Source organism: Rhinopithecus roxellana, chromosome 8 (genome assembly GCF_007565055.1).
Source record: "Rhinopithecus roxellana isolate Shanxi Qingling chromosome 8, ASM756505v1, whole genome shotgun sequence".
NCBI classification, from domain to species: Eukaryota; Metazoa; Chordata; class Mammalia; order Primates; family Cercopithecidae; genus Rhinopithecus; species Rhinopithecus roxellana.
The window spans coordinates 36,837,222-36,858,696 of NC_044556.1; the positions used below are offsets into that span (position 1 = coordinate 36,837,222).

Consider the following 21,475-nt stretch of genomic DNA (forward strand, 5'->3'; position numbering starts at 1 on the left):
TGTGTGCATGTGTTTTAATTGAGCTCTCTGTAACTTTCATCTATGGTCTTTAGGTCCATACTATGTTGTAAACAAAAGCAAAATCCATTTCTCTTCCATGTGAAAAGAGCTACTCTTATCTTTCAAACATTCCTCAGGACCTAACTACTAGACACATTAGCATCCTAAAAGTCTGCCGCTAATGCACAATTTGGCTTAATTAAACAACTAAACATCTATGAAATTATTCCAGACAATGAATCATTTGCTAAGATTTCTATACGAAACAGTCAATATAAATTTAAAAGATAGAGGGTCGGGGGTCTAGAAACAGTACACATTTAGAAAATATAGAGAGAGTAGACTCTCAGCTTTCTTAAGATGTAATGGCTGTCATACAAAACCATAGCTAAAGTGAGTTTCCAATGAATAACAACATATTTTTACATAAAATGTAAAACATAAGGTTATATTCATAAAACTCATTATTTCTCACCTAAATTGACTACATTCTTTGCCCAGAAGGTGGGATCACAATGGAAACGTATTGCTCCATTAGCAGCAGGGACAGGATCACACCGTGCTTTCAAAATATGACGCAACTGGAAAGTAATCTTAAAGGGAAAAAAAATCCACATTTGTCTCAAAATTAAATATCAACTGGGAAAACATAAGATAAAGATATTAAGACAAAAAAGCACATATATTTCCACAGTGTCAGCCTCAGATTAGGCAGCATCAACATTTAAATTAGCAATCAAATCAAATGTACATGCTTGAATTTCTGCCATTTTGGGTAATAAATTGCATTAAGATACTAGGCATCTTCAAAAGAGTACATACAATATAATTCCACTTATATGAAATTCTAAAAAATGACAGAAATCAGATTAGTGGCTGCCTGGGGGAATGAGGAAACTTTGGGGGGTGATGAAAGTTTTCTATATCTTGATGTGGTGGTGGTTACATTTGCCAAAATTAAAATGGATACTTTAAACAGGTGCAGTTCACTGAATATATATCTTAATAAAGTCCATTAAAGAAAAATAAAAACTGTATGTGTCTCACCAGTCGCTTGCTGTATAGTAGTGCGGTGCTGCTGCCACTTGCAATTGCCCAATTTGTGAAGTTCATAACATGCTTCACCTGCCGGGAAAGGCCTGTGATGTCATTCTGCTGCTGTAGTAACTTCATCTGTCTTTCCTTTGTAACATTCTGAAACAGAACAAGAGCTTCGCTGAAGAATTCTACATGAAAAAAAATCAACCCCACATTTCTAATGCAAATGGGCACAATACCTATACTTCCTTTAAAAATGGGCTAAGTGAGTAACCTCCATGATTATTTAGCAAGCCTATCATCAATCAGAGGAAAAGCCACTAACAAAAGTGGGACTAAAACTTAGTGCTCTAAGCTAAAAAGGATATTCCACATATAGAAATTAATGTTAGTTAATGTCTCTTTTCTATCAACATTTGTCTGTTAAAAATAGTGTCTTCCTATTAGGTTAATCTAATATATGGTATTTATAGCATAAGGAGCTAACTTTAGAAATAAATTTATGTAATCTTAACTTAATATACTTTAAAGGCCAAAAAAATTTTGTGTCACCAGTGCCACCTCCTGGTATGGCATGAGAATGAAGTTAAAATCTCTCTTAAATATACAAGACAAAATGAAAAAGGTAACTTCCAGAGTTCTAACAGCAGAATTACGGAAACTTTTGATATGACAGAAGTTCATAGAGAACAAAGAAGTGAGGACTGACCAAACTGCAAAAACCAATTTCAGAGAAACACTGCAAAGGAAAAATATACTGCTTTATGGGAACTAAAATCACCCCAGGAGGGATGGGTAATGTCCAACATACTTTTGACATTCAGCCTGCTAAACAACTCATCTACTACTTTCTTAAGAACTTTCTCCCAAAAAATGTCTCAGGTTGGTTTTCTGGACAATATTTTTCCTAAGGAAAGAAGATGTTCATTTTATAATGTAAATCAATGGATAAAAGTGTTCAACTGACAGAAGTTTGGTTTACTACGTTCCTTTTATAAAGCTTAGGAAAACGTTTCTTCTACAAAGTTTAAGAACGTATTACACTAGAAAACATCTACTTTAAATTATCACCATGTTAGTGGTGTATTTATCATTAGGTATTTGTATACACTTTAGCCTTAAGAGGCTTTTTTTTTTTTTTTTAAACAGGGTCTCACTCTGTCCCTCAGGCTGGAGCGCAGTGGTGCAATCTTGGTTCACTGCAAACTCTGCTTCCCAGGCTCAAGAGATCTTAAGAGGCATCTTTTAATTCAGAAACTCTTGAAATGGTTTTACAAATACTATTTTAGATGTACAGCTCAAATGTATTTACAGTAAGTTTATCAAAAATAGTTACTAAGTGCTCTCTATTCACATGGGTCCTTTTGGGGAAAAAAACCTATTAGGGTTAAATGCAACAGACTGGTGTACAGTAGGAAAAGGGACCCACGACTTCAACAATCTGTGCGAGAGTACTTTTTTTTTTTTTTTTTTAATTTTTAATTTTGAGACGGAGTCTCGCTCTGTTGCCCAGGGTGGAGTGGCACAATCTTGACTCACTACAACCTCCACCACCTGGATTCAAGCAATTCTCCTGCCTCAGTCTCCTGAGTAGCTGGGATTACAGGCATACGCCACCATGCCCAGCTAATTTCTGTATATTTTTAGTAGAGATGGGGTTTCACCATGTTGGCCAGGCTGGTCTCGAACTCCTGACCTTGTGATCCACCCACCTCAGCCTCCCAAAGTGCTAGGATTACAGGCGTGAGCCACCGCGCCCGGCCAAGAGTACTTTTAATCTCACAAGTTGTGTTTCTATTGACAATCTGAGGTTAGTGGAAGTAGTCAAACACATCATTATTACTATTCAGTGGTGCAGAAAAAATAATCCCCATATCATTTGGGCCTAGTTAGCATGAAATTTCAATCGGGAAACATTTCTCTTTCCAAAATTTCAACTTTCCAGAGCATGAAATTTTCAATTAGGAAATATTTCTCTTTCTAAAACTTCAATTTCCCAGAAAACTCATATTTGAAATTTGCTAATAAATCAAATGGGCAGTGTAGACTTTGATTAAAAATTTAGATTTCATGAACTGACTAGATTTTCATCTAGAAACTTATACCTGCAAATTAACTTTGAAATATGCAATATAAATACCTAATATCACAAAATTTTCACTAAGTTTAAGGTTTATAAATTTCAAAATGAGCATTTTCTGCAAAACTATGGAAATATTTTTAAAATAAGGTAAAACACACAAATGACTCAAGCAGAAGCCCAACATGCATCTATACGGAAAAGTTAAATTGAGGCCCCATGTTAAAGGGGTGGGGAAGAAATGTGGTGGGACTACTTTGCCTTCATGTACATCATACTTTAGTAACATTGCTGTTTTCTTTTTCTTTTTTTCAGTTTTGGAGACAAGGTCTCCCTCTGTTGCCTAGGCTGGAGTGCAGTGACACAATCACAGTCCATTGCAGCCTTGACCTCCCGGGCTCAGTCCATCCTCCCACCTCAGTTTCCTGAGCAGCTGTGACTACTGGTGCATGCCACCACCCTGGCTAATTTTTGTACTTTTTGTAGAGGCAGGTTTCGCCAAGTTGCCTGGGCTGGTCTGGAACCCGGGGCTCAAGCCATCTGTCTGCCTTGGGCTCCCAAAGTGTTGGAATTACAGGTGTGAGTCACCATACCCAGTCTTAGTAACAATTATTTGATTTCTAAGAGGATATCACTATTTCTTAAGGTATACAGCTAAAGTCAGTGTTATTAAATTGGGCCACAAAATAACTAACTAGAAAAGGTCTCTTTTCTAAAAGTAAATTTTAAAAACCTTATTTTAAATTTTACTTTATTTCCATATCCCCCAACCCATCTAAAAGAGTTTTCAATAAACATTAAAAACAGCTGAAGAGCAAGAGAAGCAGTTTTTGTTTTATTTTGGCTTTGAACCATACCTCTAGCTGCTGTAAGAGAGATTTTCCTTTCTTATTAATTTCATTGATAAGGGTGAAAATGGCCACTTTAATTTCCTGTTCTACTCGTTTGTTAGTCTCATTTACTTCTTTTATCCTGAATAAGAGAAATGCATCATTAGGTTATCAACTTATCCTAGGTCTCTGAATCATCAACTGTTACAGAAAATCATCCAACTGGGCACTTAACCGAGTAATTAAAAGGAAAACTTTGTCAAAATGTACAACTCATGTTTCAGAAGACCTGATCAATTTGGTCCAAACAAGTTATATATATAGACAAATAATGAAACTAATATTTAGTTATTTTAAATTATGCTCATAAAGGACAGTTTATTAAGCTGGATGGCAATCTCCTTAAGTAACTATGATATGAATGTGATGCACAAACACCAAACATGTGTGACTGCTGTTGAGTGTCAAATGTGGCACACTGGTTCTGTTTAACCTGGATGCTTTCCAAGAACAATGTGCAAAAGGACAACGTCATAAGCAATAATTATCTTTTGTAAGGATAATAGTTAAACGTAGAAGCATTTATTTTCATTTATAACTTAGCCACTTCAAACATGGGTTCTGATACACTCCCCTTAAAATTAATCTCAAAATGGTTTCCTTTTGTATACAGTAAAGGGCATAAAACATTTTCAATCCATTTTTAAGAATAGCTATTAGACATTTTATAAGTAGGTGTAAGCACTCAAAGTAGTTATTGAAGTTTTAGGTGCAAATATGAAGTGGCTGATACCTTGGTATTTACAAAACAGGAAGTGGAAAATCCCACCAATATAAATACATAAAATGTCAACCACCAACCGTAAGACATAGCCTTCAATTTTTATACATTCTACTGCTGTAAAAACTATAACCCACGCTTTCAGCTCCTAAACTGCCTTTCATTTGCCAAGTTTGAATTTAGTAACTTCAATACACTCCAAGAAATAATGTAGTTTTTTTTCTCCTCTGTACATCATTTGGCACTTACTTGGAAATTTTGAGTTCGGTCCTTATCTTACTAAGGTGAGTGGAAGATATTTTTAATATATAAAGGTACTAATAACTAGTGATAAGAAATATAGGTTTCAAATATAAAATGACTGAGCCAAAGATAGAAATCACTAAGCATGCTGAAAGCACAGTAGTTAGCCTCAGTCAGACTCCTACCGGACTTAATTAAGTCTACCGTATGTTCAATTTTGAAGAAAGAAAAAAATGTACATTAAAAAATAATGGAGATAGGTCAGTGAAAAATGCATCTAAAAGGGGAAGTTATCATCAGAGCTTTTAATACTTTTTTTAAAAAACTTTCTACAGATGAAATCAATCTCCTCAACCCTGTGCAATCTTGTAACAGGTAAACCTCTTGCTCTACTTCTGTATACAGATTCTAGAACATGTGTATAAAATATATTTTAAAAATACTTATACAATGTACATACAAAATATCTGTATAAAAATATGGGACTCCCATATGAATCAACTCACTATATTTCCTTTGAAAGAGACACCCATTTATCATTTCTGAGAAACAGTCTTCTCCAAATCAACCGTATCACCAGTTTAACCTAAAACAACTGAACATTTCCAAAAACAAAAACCCACCAATGGGGTGTGTGTGTGTGTGTGTGTGTGTGTGTGTGTGTGTGTGTGTACAATCTACAAGCTCTGAGGAGCCTTTTATTTTCTTTTGGTGTTACTTAAGATTAAAAGTTCTCGCCGGGCACAGTGACTCATGCCTATAATCCCAGCACTTTGGGAGGCTGAGTCAGGTGGGTCACGAGGTCAGGAGATCAAGACCATCCTGGCTAACACGGTGAAACCTCGTCTCTACTAAAAACACAAAAAATTAACCGGGCGTGGTGGTGGGCACCTATAGTCCCAGCTACTCAGAAGGCTGAGGCAGGAGAATGGCGTGAACCCAGGAGGCGGAGCTTGCAGAGTGAGCTGAGATCACGCCACTGCACTCCAGCCTGGGCGACAGAGCAAGACTCTGTCTCAAAAAAAAAAAAAAACAAACAAACAAACAAAAAAAAACTACCACGTGTAAGCACTATTTTCATTCATTCATTCAATTATTTAATACTTTTGAGTACCTTACTATATGTCATTTTAATCATAAATTAATTAACTTTAATATTCATTAGAAGTCCTTTTGAGTCCATAAAATAAACATATATTAACCTTATTCATACCCCCAAGAATTTTAGTTTTAATTATGCCAGTTCAAAGTGTTTGTCTTTCTGGTGTAAGAGTCATAACTTGGTTAATCTGCTCTCTTATGGAACCTACTCTCACTTATCAATAAATGTACTTAGAAATAAACCAAAGTAGAATAATTTTTTAATAATAAATGGTGATGATAATTATAAATATAAGAGCAGCAGCTAAAATCTAAGTGCTTACTATGTGCCAGAAACTGTATCATATATTCATCTTATAATGCTACTCATAAGCACTGTTTTCAATGCTTGTTTTACAAATGGGGAAGTAATTTGTCCACCAGTGATACTCTCTTCTCTATACTGTATCTTCCACACAATCTCCACTTTAAATTTTATAAGTCAACTCTCTCCATATTAATTTCTTTGTTTCCACATTTAAGGTTTAACACAGACTAGAGTCTTATTAATTATAAAATAGACAAGGATGTGTCCTCAAAGGGTATACAAAAGTTTGGTCAATTAAATTTTGCTTAATTAACAAATACTATAATCCCAAATTCATACCATTTCCCCCTCAAAAAAATGTTTTCTTTATATGCTTAATATAGCAGAAAAATAGATTTAAACTGGACCCACTTCTCTTTAATAATTCTTAAAATTATGGTTTTAAGGCAACAAACTTACCTATTCTGCACCTGAGTGGCTGCAAAATGAACATAATTCTTCTTCTCAAGAAGTTTAGCCAGTAGATTCTCAATTGCACCTTTCTGATTTTGAAAAGCTTCTTCCAAAAACTGATACCTTAAAATCAAAACAAAACTACATTTAAAACAAAACATTTATGATTAAGATTTTGGAAATAAAGAACAGCTACATAAGTCAATCTTGAAACTTTAATTAAGTGATCAACTCTCTATGCTGGCCACTCATACCTTATCTCAACAGCAACTTTTAACTTTTAACTGGCAATCACCTATCTCCCTCCAACTCTGACCCTGAAAGGCCATTATGAAAGAAAAAAATTATTCGGATAATGGTTGAGTGCTCTTATATTAGAGTTTTGATTCAGGAATACACCTTTTTAAAAATTCAAATTTTGGCATAATTTATATACATTTTAAATCATACAGCATAACCACATTATAGAAAATACTATAAAAGGAAGGGAAATCACCCATAGTTCCAACATCACAAAATCACTGCTACCACTGTAATATATAATTCCCTAATCTTTTAATTATACATGTACTTATGTACTTATTTTTTAATAAAGACAAGGTCTCACTATGTTACCCAGGCCGATCTCAAACCCCTGGCCTCAAGCGATCCTCCTGCCCTGGCCTCTCAAAGTGCTGGGATTACAGGAGTGGGCTACCACATGTGGCCTAACTATGCATTTTTAAATGCAACTGTAATAATAATAAACATGCAAATTTACATCTGACTTTTATCCTTTATTTTATTCTTTATAATTACACTTAAAGTAATTTTTCAGTTCTGGATGCCATGTACTGTCAAACTTTCCACAAGGGTTAAATCGATATAAAACGTCACATCAACAACAGTTTTACTTTGTCAGCATGAATGCTATAAGTTAAAATTTTCTAATTACAATAGTGAAAATACAAACTCTAATAACATTTCTTTGGATACCAGGAAGCTAGAATAATCATTTTCTTTGCTACTTTTATTTCCTTTTTATAAATTAGGTTTTTAAGTTTTATTATTAAGCCAACAAATATTATTTAGTTTTTTTCTATGTCCTTTTTACATGGACTAAAGAACTCATTATGGTTCGTATCTTACCAACGAATAGTTACAAATACAAAATGATACCATACTGTGACAAGAGATATAATTCAAGTATATATAATCTACAAGAAACGACTGCCTAAATCGGCCTCAACACCAAGGGAAGCATTGCAGAGGTAAGAATAGCATCTTACGCTAGGTACAGAGGCATGTTTGAGACATGTAAATACTTCAATATGGCCAAAGAAAAAGATACAAAAGTCAGAATATGAGACAATAACTGATAAAATCCAGAGGCAAACTGTGAAGGGCCAAGCATAGCACGCTGTTTGTGCATTTAATTCTCTAAGTAATAGAAAACCTCTGAAGAACTCTAACCAGAATGTAATAATCACATTTACATTCTAGGAAAATCATACAGAAATATAAAAGACCCAAAGAAGGGAGTAGAAGGGAACGACCAGCTAAAACTCTAAGACAGTAACTCATACGAGAGATCATGATACAGTACTGGTTGGTACAGCCAAACAAACAAGCTGGAACTGACTTTATCAGTGAGATCAGCAGATTTGGGAGGTTATGTGTCAGTTACGGCAAGGTCTATGGTATAACCTGAAAACTAAATCCCTAACTAAGGCACAGTTAAGAAGCAAATCACTGGAAATGAGTTCACAATTACTGTGTAATTGTCTACACGGGCACTGAAATCACAAAAGTAGTACTATGAGCATCTAAATGTCCCATTGTTTCTTCAATGAAAGTCTCAGCTAAGGCAGACAAGAGGAAAGACTATGAAATTGCTAACATAAAGGAAAGTTTGTTAGGATAAAAGGAAGTTTACTTAGTAGTGGGATACAAGAGGTACAAGAAGAATGGAGGACAGAGAGAAAATGTAGATCAATATGGGAATTTCTGTTATAGAAAACAGCAGGTACACTGATTTTATTGTGGTAAAATATACATAGTAAAATTTACCACTTTGAACTTTTTTTTTTGAGACAGGGTCTCACACTATTGCCCAGGCTGGAGTGCACTGGAACGATCACAGCTGACTGCAGCCTCAAACTCATGAGCTCAAGCAATCCTCCTGCATCATTCTCCCGAGTAGCTGGAACTATAGACACGCGCTTTTTTAAACTTTTTTGTAGAGATGAAGTCTTGCCATGTTGCCCAAGCTGGTCTTGAACTCCTGGTCTCAAGTGATTCTCCTGTCTTGGCCAAAATGCTAGGGTTACAGACATGAGCCACCACATCCAACCCAATTTAACCATTTTTAAGGAGAATATTTTTAAAGCTCAACTGTCTACAATGTTGAGCAACATTATAACTTGTATAAGACATTATACATCTTATATATACTAATATATATATTAGTGGTGACTCACGCCTGTTTGGGAGGCCAAGGCGGGCAGATAATGAGGCCAGGAGATCGAGACCATCCTGGACAACATGGTGAAACCCCGTCTCTACTAAAATACAAAAAAATCAGCCAGGCGTGGTGGTGCGTGCCTGTAGTCCCAGCTAGTTGGGATGCTGAGGCAGGGGAATCGCTTGAACTGGGGAGGCGGAGACTGCAGTGAGCCGAGATCATGCCACTGCACTCCAGCCTGGCAACAGAGTGAGACTCTGTCTCAAAACAAAAAAGATACTAATAGCACAAAAAAGCACGTATTTTAAGAGAGTTGTTTTGCTTGTTTGTTTGTTTTTGAGAGTCTTGCTCTGTCGCCCAGGCTGGAGTGCAGTGGCACAATCTCGGCTCACTGCAACCTCCACCTCCCAGGTTCAAGCAGTTCTCCTCCTTAGCCTCCAGAGTAGCTGGGACTACAGACATACAACACCACGCCCGGCTAATTTTTGTATGTTTAGTAGAGATGGGGTTTTGCGTCATGTTGGCCGGGCTGATCTTGAACTCCTGACCTCAGGTGATCTGCCCACCTCGACCTTCCAAAGTGCTGGGATTAAAGGCATGAGCCACCGCGCCTGGCAAGAGGCTTTTTAAAGAGGCTTTACTATTAGATAGGGGGCCCCAAGGTTTGTTCCTTCATTAAAGAGCAACATTTGATTTATCCCACATACTATGGTTTCTCTACATCTAATAAAAACTATTACTATGTTAAATCTGAACAAATAAAGCAGAAATATGAGGATTCTATGCTAACCACCCTTTGACTTAGCTTTATTTACATTGTGATGAAAAACAATCTTTTTAAAGGAGAATTTGATGATGTCAATAAATAGGCATTTGGTAGAAAGGTTAACTAGTATCAAAATTCACAAAATTCTAATTCATAAAATTTAACCACGTACGAATTCCTCTTATCCCAAAATAAATATTTTTTAAAATCCTGTTTCTAAATATATCTTGTTACATTCATGTGAACAAGAAACAAGCAAACACACACTATTTTCCTAAATATGATATACCTAGGTAAACCGAATTTTCTTTAATCAAAATTACAGCTGAAATGGGGAGAAAGAATAACCAACAAATGAACTAAACGTAGTTTTGATTAATATGTAAATACTTCAAAGTAATTTCTTAGATTTTAATCTTGCATTTTAAAGTAGTATTTATTTATTTATTTATTTATTTATAAATAATACAGTGGAGTACAGTGGTGCGATTTCAGCTCACTGCAAATTCCACCTCCTGGGTTCAAGTGATTCTCCTGCCTCAGCCTCCCGAGTAGATGGGACGACAGGCGCATACCACCACACCCAGCTAATTTTTGTATTTTCAGTAGAGACGGGGGCATCACCATGTTGGCCAGGATGGTCTCAATCTCTTGACCTCGTGATCTGCCTGCCTTGGCCTCCCAAAATGCCGGGATTACAGGCGTGAGCCACCACGCCCAGTCGAAAGTAGTAATTCTTATGGGCTTTCTTAGTCAAAATGAACTATTCTCCATATTTCAAAATAAGTAAAATACAGTAAAAATTATGTATGCCCAGGATTTAGTTAGGACAAACTAAGTAAAACTTTTTGTGCTTCTGGCTAGAATTATAAAAACTTGATAAAATTATCTGGTTTTGATCAGAATTACCAGCATGCTTAGCTTTTTTTAATTATTGAGAAATAAATTATATTTAATACAGTTTTATAAGAAGTTTATGAAAATATGGTGCTCATGAGCACAGTGGCCCACACCTGTAAGTCCCAGGTACTCAGGAGGCTGATATAAGAGGACCACTTGAGCCCAAGTCAAGGCCAGTCTGGGCAACATGTATAAAAATATACATGGATGGGTGTTTTTTAAAGGTTGAAAATCACTTAGCTAATAACTTCAAACTTCTGAATGTACATTATGGTCTTACTGTGCTCTACTAATCTACTTACCAAGTGATACCGTACTATTCTTAGTAATTGACACTGTATATAATAAGTTTTGATTCTGTAACATCTAGGGAAAAACGCATCATAGTGCTTTATATCCAAACTGAATGAGAACCTTTTTAATGAAACCCAGTTTCATTTTTCTTCAGTTATTCCATTTTTTAAAATTACATTAAATTTCAAACATACATTAGAAGTCTAATTCCACTGAATCGATCACCCATTTTCAAGAAGTATCCATTCATAGCTGACTTTATGTATACACCCACCCACTCTATCCCTTAGATTACCGTGAAGAAAATTCCAATCATATTTTATGTAAACATTTCTCAATCTATAGATAGCAATAGCCTATTCTGATAACTTACTACATTTTCAGGCACTGTGCTAAGTATCTTAATATGGATTCTCTCATTTAACCTTTGGAAAAAATGACTTAGATACTACTACTACTATTTTCCTAGTTAAAAGCTGGATGATTCTAACAACCCTCTGTGTCTTACTTCTTCTCCAGTAAAATATAGAATAATCATCATATATACATACATAGGACTGTCCTAAGAATTAAACTGGTCAAAACACACAAAGCAAAGCACTTAAGGCATACTAAGGATTTAATGCTTGCTATCACTGTTATTCTTAGCAGTAATTTTAAAGGATTTATACTGTTAGAATTTATATTGTTGCAAATTTATATTGTTCCTTATTTAAAGCTCTATATGAAGGGGAGATAACAACCATAAGAGTTCAGGAAAGTGACAGAGAGTAGGAAATGTGAGCAACTGTGATGAAAATCTGAAAGGGTAGAAATTTCTATAAAGTATGGGAAAGACATTAAAATCCTCACACAAATAGAACAGGGACCAAAAGCTAACTTTAATTAAATCTCAAAGGTCACAGTGACATCATCTGATATTTCAATTACCTAAGACTTTATTAGAATAGGATGTCACTTTCTATTGCTGTCTTCAAAATCATTTATCTTTTCTTCTGTAATATCTAGTCTTCTGGCCAGGTGCGGAGGCTCATGCCTATAATCCCAGCACTTTGGGAGGCTGAGGCAGGTGGATCACGAGGTCATGAGTTTGAGACTAGCCTGACCAACATGGTGAAACCCTGTCTCCACTAAAAATCCAAAAATTAGCTGAGCGTAGTGGTGCACGCCTGTAATCCCAGCTACTCAGGAGGCTGAGGCAGGAGAATTGCCTGAACTCGAGAGGCAGAGACTGCAGTGAGCCGAGATTGCGCCACTGGTACCCCAGCCTGGGCAACAGAGTGAGACTCTGTCTCAAAAAAAAAAAAGAAAAAAAAAAATCGAATCTTCTGTTAATCCTATCTGAAATGAAACCCCCCCAACAAAAAAAAAAGTGAGCAGTGAAAAGTCATAAGTACATTAATATATGTATAATTGTCATCCACAAAGGAGAAAAACAGAGGGAAGAGAAAAAATATTAGAAAAAATAGTTACGGATAAAAGTTTTTCAAATTTGATGATCTACAGCTCTAAGAAGCTCAATATCCCCCAAGCACAAGAAACATGCAGAAAACTACACTAAGGTATATAATTTCCAAACTGTTTGAAACCAGTGATAAAGAGAAAACATTAAAAGCAACCAGAAGAGAAAAAAGATACATTGTATACAAATGAACAAAGATAAAACAGATTCCTTGATGGAAACAATGAGAGTGGAGCAACATCTTTAAACTACTGAACAAAAACTTTCAGCCTAGAATTATTTATCCAGAAAAGTTAGTATGAAGGGGAAACTACTGGGAGTAATAAAGATGTTCACTATTTTGACTGTGATGATGGATTCACACACAGTCTATCACCACACAGCAAAGATCTAAAACCTATACCACTACAAAGCAGAGATCCAAAAGTGCTATGACCTTAAAAGGGTACAGTAAGAGTAACCTGCCCCTCTATCATCTCAAAAAGACTGAATGACGATAACAATGACACTGCGGAAGACGAGAGGGGAGACCCTTAGAAGTTGTATCCACAAAACACTTCACATGTGAATTTTTAGACCAAGTGCACATTATCTTGGTGGTTCAAAACTTCATTCCGGAAATTTAACTGTCAGAAACTGGTAACGCTTCCAGGCAACAGCAACGGGACATTGAATCCTTTATTGTGGAAAGCGTCTTAATTTTAGACAAAAAAAAAAAAAAGCGTAATTTTGCAAGGAAAGTTCAAAGTTTTTTTTGTTTTGTTTTGTTTTGTTTTGTTTTTTGAGACGGAGTCTCGCTCTGTCGCCCAGGCTGGAGTGCAGTGGCCGGATCTCAGCTCACTGCAAGCTCCGCCTCCCGGGTTTACGCCATTCTCCTGCCTCAGCCTCCCGAGCAGCTGGGATTACAGGCGCCCGCCACCTCGCCCGGCTAGTTTTTTGTATTTTTTTTTAGTAGAGACGGGGTTTCACCGTGTTCGCCAGGATGGTCTCGATCTCCTGACCTCGTGATCCGCCCGTCTCGGCCTCCCAAAGTGCTGGGATTACAGGCTTGAGCCACCGCGCCCGGCCAAGTTCAAAGTTTTAAAAGACTACATATATAAGGGAAAACGGCACCCTAAGCAAGAATCAACAGAAATAACAGGAAGAACAGACCCACTAACAGAGGCAAAATAACTATATGTACTCCATTTAAAGAATAAAACACAGCTAAAATGTTCAGGCAACTATTTAAAATTTTAGATGAAGAACACAAAAGACCTCTTTGAACTTTTTTTGCTATCTAAAAATAAAGTTTTTAAAAGGGAGAGGAGCTGGCTGATTTAAAATATTTAAATCATAATGGATGGGTTTTAATGGCAGTTTAGACATAGTTAAAGAGAACATTTGTGAACTGAGATTGTTCAGAGAAAAGTGTCTTCCTGTTTTGCACTTTCAATGTGAAAAAAAGGCGGGGGGAATATAAACATTAAGAGAAACAGAGAATGGATTGAGAGGGGTCCAACACACATCTAACTGGAATTCCAGAAGAAGGGCCAACAAATAATGCAATACATGGAATATTTGAAGAGATTACTGATTGAAAGACACAATCATAATGCACATTTTTAAAGACATCTTTGTTATTCTTTACACAGTTTCTTTAGGTATACTTCTGTGTATAAATTATGTATCTTGTGACTCATAAAGACTTTTAAGATTCTTAAAGTACAAAGGCCACGCCTGGTGGCTCACCCCATAATCCGCAACAATTTGGGAGGCTGAAGTGGGAGGATCGTTTGCGGCCAGGAGTGCAAGACCAGCCAGGGTAATATAAGTGAGACCCTGTCTGAACAAAAAATTTTTAAAAATTACTGAGGGTAGTGGCATGCCTGTGCTTCCAGCTACTTGGAAGGATCACCTTAGTCCAAGAGTATGAGGCTGCAGTGAGCTATGATCACACCACTGCTCTTCAGTCTTGGTGACAGAGTAAGACCTCATCCCTTTAAAAATAAAAAAGTATGTAGTCATTACTGATATGAACTAAATTTGCCTATTTGCCAGGAAATATTCAAAGGGTAGGGATACCACAGTAAATAAGGTAAAGTAAGACCCTGTTCTTCCTTTCCTTACATTTTAATTAAGGAGAAAACAAAAATTTGAATAGGGTGATGTGACAGAGAGGACGTAAGTGGTTAAACATTCTACATTGGATACATGGACAGAAGGGAGCTCTTGAAGATGTGATGACATGTACAATTATTTCAAAGATAGGAACTAGGCATGCACAGAGAGATAAGAGATGAACTGTAAATAATCAGAGATAAATCTGCATTTTTGCAAAGGAAAATGACCAACTGGTTTTATTCTTTGCAATAATTTTGCCAATTAATAAAATTTTCACATGGGATACTTCTCAACCAACCTGCCCTCTTTGCCAAATGGGTAACTTTTATCTGTGGAACTAACGACTCTGTGTTTCTTCCTTAAGTCTTCTCTCCTGATATTCTTCTCTTTCAAGTTAACTCTTAGCCATACGGAATTATTCTCCTTCTAGCCATAAGCAATGATTCTGCTGGGTAAATGACTCACTGAACCTATGGGCTCTTCAGATAGTTTGATATCCTAATAGGATCAGAAACTATAATATTAAAATTAATGAGGCTATGTTTTAGCAATACCCAAATGAATTAATTCAAATTTTAAAGATACTCAGATGAACTATTACGGAACCAAATACTCAATCTCAGTCTCATACAGACTATACAACTCCAAGATAGCAAGGACAGAGCACATTTCTTCATTACTGTATAGTTATCACCTAGCAAGGTACCTCGCATATGGTGAGTACTCAAACATCTACCAAACAAATGAGATCAATGAATACTCATTTGTTGAGTGAAGTTCAATAAACAAACCATTTTGTCTGACAATAAATGTACCCCATGAAAAAATCATACTTGGATAGCAAATCTTTATTTGTTGCCATAGCTCTGAATCTAGCTCCCTAAGAGGACTGATGGTAGATATGTATTTACGTATCACTTCTACCAAAAATGTATTCAAATTTTTCAATTACTTGGATTTCATCTGAAATAATTTTTAGGGTCGGACATGGTGACTCACTCCTATAACCCCAGCACTTTGGGAGGCCGAGGTAGGTGGATCACCTGAGGTCAGAAATTCGAGACCAGCCTGGCCAACATGGTGAAACCGTCTTTACTAAAAATACAAAAAGTAGCCGAGCATGGTGGTGGGCGCTTGTGATCCCAGCTACTTGAGAGGCTGAGGCAAGAGAACAGCTTGAACCCAGGAAGCAGAGGTTGCAGTAAGCCAAGATCGTACCACTGCACTCCAGCCTGGGCAACACAGGAAGACTCTGTCTCAAAAAAAAAAAAAAAAAATTTTTTTAGAAGAATTTACAGAAGAACTAAAAAATGAGTTTCAGCAAAGGTTCTTTTAAAGCTATGAATAATGCAAACCACCTGGGATGATTTGCCAGTATTCTTAAAAGATTGTAAAAACAATTTTTTATATCCAGGCCATAATATAAGATTCTTATCTAACTAGCCCAGAACAGGAATGAGGCATCAATGTATTTTTTTAAATCTCCCTAAATAGTTTTAATATAAATTTAGAATTGTGAATATCTGCTCTCATGTTTATCCATACAAAATCTTAATTCAAAAGTCCAATTCTAAGAAAAGCTATTCCTTCCCTTTCTTTTCTTCTTTCCCTTCTCTCTTCCTCTCTCCCTCTCTTTTTTTTTTTTTTTTTTTTTTCCTTTTTTTAATAATGGAGATGGGGGCCAGGTGCGGTGGCTCATACCTGTAATCCCAGAATTTTGGGAGGCCGAGGCAGGCGGATCACAAGGTCAGGAGTTCGAGACCAGCCTGGCCAACACAGTGAAAGCCCATCTCTACTAAAAATACAAAAAAAATTAGCCGGGTGTGGTGGCACACACCTGTAGTCATAGCTACTCAGGAGGCTGAGGTGGGAGAATTGCTTGAACCCAAGAGGCGGAAGTTGCAGTGAGCCGAGACCATGCCACTACACTTCAGCCTGTGTGACAGAGTGAGACTCTATCTCAAAATGAATGAATGAATGAATGAGATGGGGTTTCACCATGTTGCCCAAGCTTGTCTCTAACTCCTGGACTCAAGAGATCTACCAGCCTCAGCCTTCCAAAGTGCTCAGATTACAGGCGTTGGCCACCGCACTCTGATGAAAAGCTATTTAAAAAAATATTTTAGAGAAACCTTACTTATATCATTCAAGTAACTACCATCATAAACTATCTTACTCTCTAATAAAAATATCTGATACTAGGTTTTAAGTAGCCACTCTCTCTTAAACAGTATCCTTAAAAACAATCTAAAATTACTCTTCTCTAACTATACACAAAACCGCAATAGAGTATAAAAAATATTAAGGTGGAGCCAGGTGTGGTGGCTTATGCCTGTAATCTAAACACTCTGGGGGGCCAAGGCAGGAGGATCGCTTGAGGCCAGGAGTTCGAGACCAGCCTGGGCAACACAGTGAGATCCTGTTTCTTAAAAAAAAGAAAGAAAAAAAAATTAACGTTATTAAGGTGGAACAAAGGTGACTTTCACTTTCAGCCAGGACACAAGTGACTGGTACCAGACTAGCCTGTGTCACCAAAAACTATAAAAGACAGAAATACATGAGGCAACTATATTCCGTCACTGAACCACATGTAGACAAAAATCTACATTCCTTTAGAGAGCATCATAATCATCCTAACTCTCTGTCTGTAGACAATTTTATGATAACTGGAACAGAGAGCTAGAGACCAAGTAGAACAGAGGCAAAAATCACGATGTAGGCTCATGAGTGGCTGAAATCCATGGGGTAGGGCACTGGAATGGAGGAAACAATGTAGGATGAGAATGGGGAACAGAGGGTAGATAGAGGGAAGAGAAGATATTGAATATGTGTGAATTCCTCACAAGTCCTTGGTCAAAGTCTGGGCTATCTATGACAGGGTGAGATTACACAAAGTTTAGCAGACAGCAGTTGCTAAAAGTTGACATTGGAAGAGAAGAACTAGAGACCACGGAGTTCCAGAAGAATTCAGTTTGAATTCTATCTTCAGAGGAGAAAGACTGTTAATCTCCCTGGGATCTACCTGAGAAACCAGAAAGGTCACCCTTAAAGGACTATACTATCCTGGAGTAAGCTCTACCCTAGGCCTGTCCTGTCCTAACAAAACCTAAATAAAACCAAGCCTTGACAAGATCTAATAAGAAACAAGGTTCAGAAATCAGGTACCACCAACTTAGAAAGGCTTAGGAAATGACTTGGGCTTTCTACAGATCTTCCCTAACAAAGCATAAAATCAAGCTTACACAAGCTTACAGTAATTTAAATGCCTACTAGAACAATCAAGTCTTCAGAGGAAGATAAAATTTCTAGACTTTCTACAGTGTATTGTCCACAATGTCCAAATTGCAATAAAAAATTACCAGGCATTCAAAGAAATAGGAGAGGCTAACTCATAGCAAAGAAAAAAGTATTCAATACAAATTGACACCAAGATGATCTAGATGTTCTAACGAGCTAAAAGTTTAAATGGGCTACTGTATATTTACTCAAACCTTTAAATGAACATAGGTTCTTAGTGAACAAACTGACAAGAAATCTCGATAGATGGAAACTACTAAAAGAGAAAAAGGAAATTCTAGAAAAGTACAATAACTGAAATGAAAAACGTTACTGGACGGACTTAGCAGCAAATGGGAGATGTCTGAAGAAAGGGTACGTGAACATGAACACACATCAATAAAAAGTATCCAGTCTGAAGAAGAGAGGGAGAGAATAAATTGAAGAAAAATGAACAATCGTCAGGGACCCTTGTGACAAAACCAAATAGTCTAACACACATGTAACCGAAGTTCTGGGAGACTTGGGGTGCTTTTTGTTTTTGGAGATAGGTCTCACTCTGTCGCCCAAGCTGGAATGAGCACTGTGGCACGATCACAGCTCACTGCAGCCTCAACCTTCTGGCCTCAAGCAATCCTCCCACCTCAGCCTCCCAAGTAGCTGCGACTACAAGCATGCACCGCCATGCCTGGCTAATCTTAAAAAATTTTTGGTAGAGATAGGGTCTTACTATGTTGCCCAGGCTGGTCTTGAACCCCTGGGGTAAAGTGATCCTCTCACCTCAGCATCCTAAATTCCTGGGATTGCAAGCATGAGCCACCACAACTGGCTGGGAAATCTGTTTTGAGGAATAATGGCCAATTTCCCAAATTTGATGAAAATCAGCTCAGTGAACACCACAGAGGATTAACAGAAAGACAAACATATCTAAAAAAAACTTCATGGTCAAATGGGAAAGGTCAAAAAAAAAAAGAGGAAATCTTGAAAGAAGCCAGAGAAAAGCCATAAAACATTCAGGAAGGAACAATATGAATGACATCCAAAACAATGGAACCCGGACTACAAAGTAGTAATATCAATATCTTTTTAATGTTGAAAGAAAAAACTGTCAATCCAGAATTCTAGAGAAAATTATCCTTCTAAATGGAGGATTTTTTTGTTTTTGTTTTTGAGAGAGTCTCTCTCGGTCACCAAGGCTGGAGTGCAGTGGGGTGGTATCGGCTCATTGCAACCTCCACCTCCTGGGTTCAAGCAATTCTCCTGCCTCAGCCTCCCAAGTAGCTGGGACTACAGGCACAGGCTCCCACGCCCAGCTAATTTTTTGTATTTTAGTAGAGATGGGGTTTCACCATGTTGCCCGGACTGGTCTTGAACTCCTGAGCTCAGGCAATCCACCCGCCTCAGCCTCCCAAAGTGCTGGGATTACAGGTGTGAGCCACTGCGCCCGCCTTAAATTGAGGATTTTCATATGACAAGAAGGTGAGAGTATTCATTGTCAGCAAATCTGCAAAACAAGAAATGCTGGAGAATATTCTTTAGGCCAAAGGAATATAACAGATAGAAACTCATATATACTAGAAGGAATAAAGTGAAACAGAAACAGTAATAAATTGGTAAATATGAAACACCAGCTTTTATTTTCCCTCCTCATAAACTTCCTTAAAAGACAGCTTTTTTTTTTAAGTATTGTATGTTAAGGTATATAACGCATGAATAAATGATGTGGCAATAGATAAATGATGTGGCCACAGTACAAAGGATAGTAATTGAGTAAACTGAATAATCCTTTTGTAAAGTTACTAAAATCATACAATATTTTAAGTAGACACTAAGTTAAACCGCATATCACTATCCCTACAGCAATCGCTAAAAATAATAAAGTACAGCTTAAAAAGCCAACAGTAGATATAAAATGGAACACCAAAAAATATTTATAAACTTAAAATAATGCAGCAAAGAGACAACAAAAGAACACAAAAAAGAAAAACAAACAGTAAATAGTAGACTTAACCTAACCATATCACAAGTTACATTAAATATAACAAGATTACAGGTTCCAGTTAAAAAACAGAGAAAGGAGCCTGGCATGTTGGCTCATGCCTGTCATCCCAACACTTTGGGAGGCAGAGGCGGGAGGATCACACTTGAGCCCAGGAATTCAAGACCAGTCCAGGCAACATAGCAAGACTCCATCTCTATAAAAATTACAAAAATTAGCTGGCTGTGGTCCCAGCTACTTGGGAGGCTGAGGCAGAAGGATTGTTTAAACCCAGAAGGTTGAAATGTTTGAGAAGTAGCCAGAAAGCCAGTGTAGCTGTAGCAGAGATGGAGGATAGGCAGAGTAGTAGCAGATAAAATGCATATATAGGGTCTTTAAAGTCACTATAAAGATTGAAGAGTCACTGCAGGTTTTGAGCAGGGGAGTGATACAGCCCAACTGAGGATTCACTCTAGCAGTTGTATTAAGAATAAACGGCACTTCGGGAGGCCGAGACGGGCGGATCACAAGGTCAGGAGATCGAGACCATCCTGGCTAATACGGTGAAACCCCGTCTCTACTAAAAAATACAAAAAACTAGCCAGGCAAGGTGGCGGGCGCCTGTAGTCCCAGCTACTCGGGAGGCTGAAGCAGGAGAATGGCGTAAACCCGGGAGGCGGAGCTTGCAGTGAGCTGAGATCCGGCCACTGCACTCCAGCCTGGGTGACAGAGCAAGACTCCGTCTCAAAAAAAAAAAAAAAAAAAGAATAAACGGAAGGGAGGTAGTATTAGAAGCATAGAGACTACTGCAGTAACCTAGGCAAGAAATGATGGTGGTAGAGACTAGGCTAGAGGCAACAGAGGTAGTAAGTGGTAGGATTTGGTGATATATTTTGAAGGTGAAGCCAAAAGGATTTCCTGATAAGTTTACATTTGGGTATGAGAGAGGAGTAGAGTAGAGGATGGTGCCAAGATTTTTGGCCTATGCAACTGAAAAAAAAATCCAACTGCTAAACTGAGATGGGAAAAGGCTGCCAGTGAAAAAAGGTTTGGAGAAGATGATCGGTAGCTGAGTTTTGGATGTGTTATGTTTGAAAAAGTAGACATTCAAGTGGGAGATGTTAGAGTCTGCAGGGCAGGCAAATCTGAAAGTTCAGGAATAAACAATGAGCTAGAAATATAAATTTAGAAATCAACAACATATAGATGGTATTTTAAGCCCTAAGACTATACGTATAGATAATGGCGTAAACCCTGGTACATCCAACCTAGAAGAACAAAGAAAATAAGCATTTTCTTTGAGGTTCAGAAAAAGTAAACAGTAATTAGTAGGAAGAAAATGAAAACAATGTGTTTTTCTGGTAGCCAAGTACATAAATGTGTTAAAAGGAACATTAAAAATGTCAAATGTTGCTGATAC

The 21,475-nt window shown here is 37.2% G+C and overlaps 1 protein-coding gene across 2 annotated transcripts in view; it reads right to left on the minus strand.

Moving 5' to 3' along the window:
• TRIM33 (tripartite motif containing 33) overlaps positions 1 to 21,475 on the minus strand; it is a 119,726-nt gene that overhangs the window by 34,195 nt on the left and 64,056 nt on the right. For both annotated transcript variants that reach the window (XM_030935866.1, XM_030935867.1), the window contains exons 5-8: positions 6,840 to 6,956; positions 3,976 to 4,090; positions 1,048 to 1,194; positions 476 to 593 (exon numbers count right to left, since the gene is read on the minus strand). In XM_030935866.1, the coding sequence (XP_030791726.1) occupies positions 476 to 593; positions 1,048 to 1,194; positions 3,976 to 4,090; positions 6,840 to 6,956 (497 nt within the window). The remainder of the gene's footprint in view (positions 1 to 475; positions 594 to 1,047; positions 1,195 to 3,975; positions 4,091 to 6,839; positions 6,957 to 21,475) is intronic.